General features: G+C 52.5%; 4 protein-coding genes across 9 annotated transcripts in view; 1 reads left to right on the forward strand and 3 right to left on the reverse strand.

Moving 5' to 3' along the window:
- PPTG_11390 (hypothetical protein) overlaps positions 1–50 on the forward strand; it is a 1369-nt gene extending 1319 nt beyond the window's left edge. The window contains exon 5 of the mRNA XM_008906692.1: positions 1–50. Within this exon, the coding sequence (XP_008904940.1) occupies positions 1–20 (20 nt within the window). The 3' untranslated portion in view covers positions 21–50.
- PPTG_11391 (hypothetical protein) lies at positions 1–4565 on the reverse strand. Its single transcript, XM_008906693.1, has 2 exons — positions 3932–4565; positions 1–3843 (listed from the first exon to the last, which is right to left on the reverse strand). Exons 1-2 carry the CDS (start codon positions 4069–4071, stop codon positions 12–14), a joined length of 3972 nt encoding a protein of 1323 aa, XP_008904941.1. The 5' UTR covers positions 4072–4565; the 3' UTR covers positions 1–11.
- A 63-nt stretch (positions 4566–4628) lies between these two features.
- PPTG_11392 (hypothetical protein) lies at positions 4629–6458 on the reverse strand. 6 transcript variants are annotated; one of them, XM_008906694.1, is made up of 8 exons: positions 6345–6458; positions 6260–6281; positions 6160–6196; positions 6058–6081; positions 5910–5987; positions 5474–5834; positions 5372–5406; positions 4688–5303 (listed from the first exon to the last, which is right to left on the reverse strand). In XM_008906694.1, exons 1-8 carry the CDS (start codon positions 6418–6420, stop codon positions 5052–5054), a joined length of 885 nt encoding a protein of 294 aa, XP_008904942.1. In that variant the 5' UTR covers positions 6421–6458; the 3' UTR covers positions 4688–5051. The 6 variants fall into 6 exon arrangements, with proteins under 6 accessions (XP_008904943.1, XP_008904944.1, XP_008904947.1 ...); XM_008906695.1 differs by having other exon boundaries at positions 4629–5303; positions 6160–6281; XM_008906697.1 differs by having other exon boundaries at positions 5372–5834.
- A 559-nt stretch (positions 6459–7017) lies between these two features.
- Positions 7018–7417, reverse strand: PPTG_11393 (hypothetical protein; the record flags this gene model as incomplete). Its single annotated transcript, XM_008906700.1, has 2 exons — positions 7018–7137; positions 7217–7417. 2 exons carry the CDS (start codon positions 7415–7417, stop codon positions 7018–7020), a joined length of 321 nt encoding a protein of 106 aa, XP_008904948.1.
- Between the last annotated feature and the right edge of the window lie 87 nt (positions 7418–7504).

Genomic DNA, 7504 nt, shown 5'->3' on the forward strand with positions numbered 1-7504 from the left:
GCTCTCTCGCCCTAACGTAGCTCAAGTTTTCTCTTCGCTTTCTGCTGTGGAATATTGACAGGCTGCGAGGAAGTCGACGGGATGTTCGCCTTCTTGTGGTTCGATTTGGTCGGAGTAGCATAAACCGAGTACATCTTCTCGTTTTTCTTGTCTTCACTCTGTTGTCGACGCAGATTTGGAGGCGGCAACGGGTTGGCAACTTTCTTGGCTTTCGTGGGAGTCACGGACTCTCCAACTAACTTCTTAGTAATGTGCAGTCTCTCTGGACTCTCTGTTTTAGCCACAGGTTTTGCTATCTTGTTCTCGGCTTCACGTTTTGTGGCCTCCTCAAGTCGCGTCGCCCACATCGTTCGATTCCTCTCCACATTCGCCAAACATCCTTCCAATCCTGCCAAAATCCCACCCATCGCTTTCCACAATGGGAACGCACACGAGTCGACGAACGCCAAGTTGACACGTGCAAACTCAGCCGAGTCCGGTCGAGTATCCATGAACGCAGTAGTTGAAATCCCCAGTTCCACCTCCTCTGCATGCTGTTCATTGAACTCCTCAAGCAGTCGTGTAGTCCACCGGAAATGCTGTTCTTCTGTCTGCGTTGGGCCCGAGATATCCGCTGAATGAACCACCGCATCCACCAGCAGTTCACGCAGCGCTTCATCGTCATTTCTACTGCCTCGAGCTTGCGCTTCATGCAGCTTGGCCACAATACTAGCGTGTCTGTGCATATCTGTGGCAAGAATCGACCGGATAATGCGCTTCCGAACAGCGCGACGACTTCCCGCCGTGTCACTGGAGCCGTCCTCAAGTCCAGCCAGTACATCGTGTCCAGGGCGTCTCATAGTCTCGAAACACGCAGCAGCGTGCATGTTCTCCAGTACCGAGTGGTCATTATACCGCCGAGCCAGACGTGAGCTGCATCTCACGTGGAAGTCGTTGGTACGGGCGTCGTGGCCCATATCATGGCAGAAGGCGGCCACGAAGACTGCGAGTCGCTCTCTTGGAGCGAGAATCAACTCGCCACATCGTTTCTGTCTTGTCCGTTCAATAGCTTGGGCTTTTGTAGTCGGACCCATGCCAAGAGCAGTCGACGCAGGGATCAACGACGGAGCCAGCTTCTTACTCTGCGCTGATAACATGAGGAACGTCATGTGTAGCGTGGCAAACGCGTGGTACGTGTTGTGGTACGGCACGTCGAGATACTGAGCCTGTACACTGTGCAAGAAGCGGCGTAACGTGGCTTCAGGTAACGCAAATCCATCCATAAGTTCGTGCAACTCGAACATGTCGACTGCGAGATCAATCAGCTGTGCCGGGGAGAACTGCCAGGGATCCAGATTCCACTGCAACACTGAACTCTGAGCGTGTTGTCCAGGTACAAGACCGATGCTACTAGACAGCGAAGAGAGCCCGCTATTGCTCAAGAAGCAGCCTTCATGGTAGGACGTCGCAGCCACAACAGCCGCAGCGTGATCGTGATCCACTACAGACGGAAGACGAGAGCGAGGACGACGCCGACGACGCATGGGGGACGCCGTGGTGTACTGAGACAGGAACGTTCTCGTCACGTGACTCTCTCCTTCACTGTCGCTGCTCTCACTGTCTTCATAGGACGGAGACTCGAACACCAGCTCCCACGCACGACGTTCCACTAGAGCCGACAGCTCCACGCAGATGGCACGTAAAACCTGTTCGTCTTCAGCGTCAAACCCCTCCGTCTCTCCATTGGCGTTCATCTTGTTGATAGCGTAGAACACGCCAATAACCGGTCGATCGTCGCCGTCGTCGTCCGTGCTACTGCTCGTACTGAAGCTGCTGCTACAGCGTCGTCCAGATCTCGTCGAAGCTCCTGAAGACGCGAACGTAGAAGACGCAGACAAGGACGGCTGAGCCTTGATAGGAACGCACAACAGACTCGACGTCTGCATGTTCATCAAGCGATCGTAGTCGCTGTCAAACTCGGGATGGATTCGTGCCTCACGGACCAGACGCACGGCCGCTCCAGTGGCAGCCACGCGGCCTTGCAGCTTCTGACCGATAGGTAGCGAGTATCCTCTCCAATCCGCTCCCACGCGTGCGAACAAAGAGCGACTCGGTGCATCTACTAAGAACAGTGCGCCATGCGACGCACGCAGCGCTCTACACGCCGCAGCTTCCACGAAGGAAAACACAGCACCAACCTGTTCGCCCGGCATTGTCCCAGTAGCAGCAGGTAGACGCAACGACAGCAGCGCCGCGCTCTTCCTCTGCGCTGTTCGTGCTGCGTCCAGACGTTGAGTATTCCGTAGTGCAGACGCAACTTGACGTGCAATTCCTCGTGCTAGATCCTCATCATGCTGGTCGAAGTACAGTTTATCCAGACTCACAGCGTGTTCCACGTCTCCTTCACTCGATCGTTTGTCCAGTAACTCCAGCACAGCCAGCACAGAGCCCGACGTCGGGTCCTTTACTGGAACGGCCAGAACAGGCTTGGTGTGATGCGAACCGGCATCAGTATCGCGTAGATTTACGACGTTTCCAGTACGTACAGCCGGCATGGCACGCGCACTACCGGAAGACAACGGAACACGGTACTCTCCCTGCGTCGCGTTGCCTGGCGAGTACAATTCATGCGTCAGCGGGTCTCTCAGATACACGTTACACTCAGCAATCCTGAACCAAGACTTCTGTACGATCACTCTTGCAGCTGTTAGCAGCATCGCAGTAGGCCTGGGAGATCTCTCCAGTTCTCGAAACAACAGATCTGACAGCTCTAGCAACGCCTGTGCCTTCTCCTGCGCCTTATTAGCCGAATCTTCCAGTGCTAAACGTTGCAGAGAACTCCCCACATGCCGACAAACAACATTGCATAACTCCACGTCACACTGACGGAAAGCTCCTTGCTTTGGTCGTGTAGTACCGTAAAACACCACAACGCTATTGACTTTGTGATCTCTGCTGTGATCGAACATAGGGACGCACAGTACGTCTCCATCAAACAGCGGCTCAGCCGTAGAAGCCGCCCGTCCGATCACTCCTTGACCCATCAGTACCGTCGACACTTTAGACCTGAATCCGGCACTCGCTAGTCGAGCCCACAAGGTATTAGCCTCCCGATCGAGAGCGTATACAGTCCACCCATCAACGCCAAGAGCTCGCTGTAAGAAGTCCAATAATTGCAATGGGGCTTCTTCAGAGACACTGACTGTGTCCCCTGTGTGACGATACATGCTTGGTAAGGAGTCTACAGTATCGCCAGTGTCCACATAGCTCTCGAACGCTTCAATTGGCGCTGCAGCACGTAATAACCCACCCACAAAGCCGCAGAAAACACGTAGCGGTTCACTTGTCGACTTGACCGACCTGAACGCTAGAGAACAATCCGATTCGCAGTCTCCTAGCCACGTACTGATGTCCTGAGCTTCATGACGTGTGTTAAATACCTCCACAACAGCTCGAACACGTTCGCTACAGTCAACGAGAGGCATACAGAGATAAGACTGGAGATGGCTACACCCTTCCGGCCGCTCTACACGTGCACAGGCTTTAGCTGTAGAGAAGAAGGTCGGCTGGTGTGAAGCGCCTCGTGCCTGTCGTCTTGCAGTCGTGCCGGAGCTGCGTTCCACTACCTGTCGGATGCCTCGCCCGTCGAATTCGATAACGGACCCTGACGGTGCGAGCTCGAAGCTCAGGACGCAGTGCTCAGCGTCCAGAAGCGATAGAAAATGGTCTCGGACGGCCAAGAGCGTGTCTAACGGGCAGTCTTTCGACGCTGGAGCGGAGATACACCCGACACAGGCATCGACAAGCGACTGCTGAGCCGATGAGAACCGCCGCGCGTGCTTGTGAGCGAGTTCCTGCGATAACCTGCCGAACATGTCGAAACATTCGAGAAATGAGCGACGAATACAATTCAGAACGGGGCGTTCAGCGGGATATTCAGAGCAATACTAACCGTCGGGTGACGCGAACGTGGGTGCGCAACAAGTTCCACCGCCTCTGTGCCGGCCGTTGCGTCGTGTCGTGTAAAGCTCCAGCCGACCGCGTCGTGCCGGTCGATCCGTGCCCGCCGTTGCATGCCGGCGTGGAGGTCATGGCCTCTCGAGCGTGTCGGAAATGCCACCCCCACCCGTCGATTCGCTCCGTTCTTTGAGTCAAGTGTGTCTCCGCCCTGTGCGCGGCCGATTTGGGATGGGGTATGGGCGGGCGGGAGGGCGGGGAGACGAAAGATGGGACAGAAGGAGAGTCTTTAAACAGGTGGAGAGCGAAGTGTCTCGAATTGACCGAAATCAGATGAAAATATCGGTTCAGCTCTTTGTGAAGCTTACGGCGCGAACGAACCAGCCAAGTATATTGCCAACCCCTTCCTGACGATCGAGTTTTTCTCACGGTCTTTTCCGCCCTCTCTCGCGTTCTGGGGTTTTCACGGTTTCGAGTGGCGATTGATGCAATTGTGTCGAGACATCAGCAGAGTCTGCTGCAGACAGCTGAGGGCGTGGCAACTACATCAGGCCATTCAGGGGGTGAGGACGAGGCACCACGGCGGGGTCAGCCTGCTTTGGAACTTGGGACACTTGGACCAGACAAAGAAGAATCACCTATTCGCGCGGTGAAATCAGCGGTTTCGGCTCAGAAATCGACTAAACGTAATACCCTGCTAAAACCAGTAATTAATTACGAGTTGTAAATCAGAAGAAAGCACAACGAACTGCAGTACTTCTGATATCTAATACTTTTCATATACTCGATGTTATTGCTCATCTCTGTACTTGCTTCAACGTGTTCTTGAAGCATTTTGATCACCAAACTCCGGTACACCATCTTGGCATTGCTCTTGCCGTCACCTCCCATTGCCAGCCAATTTTTCCACGCACCTGGAGTCAAATCTCCATCTGACGTTGCGACGTTCGCTGTGCAAGGGTAAAGCTTGCCTTCCGGTCCGAACAGCAGGCCTGCCTGCCGTGCTATTGACTTGAAGAGCAACAGCAATTTTCACCTCGTCATTTATCTCATAGTCGCTGTAGAAGTCACTATTTTGGCTACAGCGGTACTTTTCTCCTAAAAACTCCGTTTAACTAGAGGAGGTTCAACCTGCACATGCATTCGTACTGCACAGGCACCTCCATTAAAATCTGCAAAGTGAAGAGGAGATCAAGCGGGTCCAGCTCGCATGGCGCAGCAGCGGGCTCGGCATTGTCGTCCTGGATCCGCTGCACGAACACCCTCCGCTCCTCCGTCGCTGTGTGCCGCACCTTGTGGAAGTTGACGAAGTTAAAGTTGTCAAACTGCCGCTGCGGAAGCTGATCATCCAGCACCTTCATATTGTCCTGCAATCAAATGTCCAACAATTTAGTCAAGTCTTGAGACGATTTCGAGCTTAATACGCAAAACGTACCCAGGGACCGTCTCCCATCCCGATCACGATAATCGCTGGTAACCAAGAGCAACAAGTTCAGCATACGAGGCATCATCAATACCATCAAATTCGTCCACCTACACAGCGGAAACTTCGATGCATCCACGATTGCCTGAGCGGCCTCAACCAGGTGCTCGTTTGCCAAATGGCTGCTCAAGAGGATGATCAGCATGTGGAAACCGGTAACCTCGCGCGCTACAGCAGTCGCGTGTCGAATCACCGGCCCAAGGTTCGCAGATTTTTCTCCCAATTCTATCGTCGGCGTAAGATCATGATAACGCTGCCAGATTTCGTTGAAGCTCTTGCATCCGTCCATCGGGTTCTCAGGTGTGAAGCTGAAGACTGCATTTTCCGGTGTCTTAGCGTCTCCAAAGCCCGACACCTGGATACTGCGGTCGTCGTCAAACTCCACCAGTACACGACCTAGTCGCGTCAGTGCCTCCTAAATTACAACAGCGTGATCCCTTTTAGTTCACCGCGAGTATTGCAGATCTGTAAGCTTATAATTCTGCTGCACCTGGTACGGATTCAGAATTCCTCCGCTGGGGTCTATCGAATGCAAACATTTGCCATCGAAACTATGTTCAGCGCAGGTCTAACAACAACACAACCATTTAGAATCACAAGCTTGACGCTGATTGGGCGCTGTACCACAACTCTCGCACCAGATTCGCAGTCGTGTAGTCAATCTACCGAGGTTCAAGACGCAACAGCATGACATAGAGGTCAGATTTCCGAGCATCGGAGTGCTGTGCAATTGTACGCACCGCAAACATCAAATTCGACGACTCGAGGTTCATACTCCTGCAGCAACCGCATCGTTTAGCGACCATTCGCGCCATACCCATGAGAGTGACGTTTGTTTACCTAAGCGCCTCTTGAATGGCACCTGCAGATAAACAAATACCGTTAGATCTTCGTCACCTGCGTTATGGCAGTGAGTATAACGTACCGAAGTCTCTGAAGCGGTCGGAGATCGCTCGCGAGAGCGCAGGCTTCGTCGACATCACGTGCTCGCTGGTGCTCATGAGGAGTCAAATGACAAAATGCAAGACGGTGAGTGCTGTCTCAAATATAAGTAGACGAAACCGTTCAAAAACAAAACAGGGTGGTGACACCCCGTCTCTTTAAACCCATTGCTCTGTACGATAATTCCATGACATCCTATCATCAATTCAATGTTGCGACAAAAATGCACCCACGCTGGCAAAAGCCATGGAAGTACGTATATAACCCAGCATTCGTTTTTGGCTATCCTTCAACATACACGTAATACTCGCATCTTCCCCTTGCTCGGAAGTGTGAGACCGCTATCTTCTTTTGAATACTTTTCTGAAGATATTCTCGCTACTCTCCAGCTAGCTAGCTACGTATCGCACGTTCTCGGTTTTCTTCTTGGTTGAAAGCTATCTCCTCCATGGTGTCGACAATATTCCAAACAGTCCCATAGCCTCTAGTGATAAAGTCTTGACAGGGACTAGAGTCAGTTCGAAGCTCAAGTCCACGATCTCTGAGCGCAGCAGTCAGCACAATGAACCGCTGGCTGCGTTGGGACAACTGTAACTTGTCCGTCCTCATGAAACGAATAGCTCTTCTATAGTCGGCAAAACCTGGTGCCAAACTGCTTAACAAAGGCGTCCGCTTCGTTGACCTTGCACCTTAGCGTAGCACGAAGTTTCTTCTTCCTCTGGTCCTTCTAGACGAGGTGTTGCACCCATTGCAACTTGGATCCACACGTAGTAATCCTGTAATTCTCCAGCATCATATGATCGAATTGTAAGTACCAATTTCACCGTGCAGATTGCCGAAGTCTTTCTCCCTCACCCCGTACTTGTTCTTTGCCATCTCCTTGACCATGCGAGGCATGTAGCCGGGCAGCGAAGACTCGCATTCCAGACACAATCCGCGGATAATTACAGGGTTGTCATTCTCGCACGAGCAGCAATACTTGGCAAGGTCTGGCTCACAGCCAGAATAGTGGTCACCCGTAGCAATCTGCAGTTTGATGAGCGTCTGGTTGCTCATGAATTTGAGTAAGTACTCGAAGACCGTATTACAGTGCTGCTAAAAACTATAGCCGCATTCATTTTTTTTACGCAACGCAAGCAATAC

The sequence above is a fragment of the Phytophthora parasitica genome (assembly GCF_000247585.1).
Source record: "Phytophthora parasitica INRA-310 unplaced genomic scaffold supercont2.24, whole genome shotgun sequence".
NCBI lineage: Eukaryota > Oomycota > Peronosporomycetes > Peronosporales > Peronosporaceae > Phytophthora > Phytophthora nicotianae.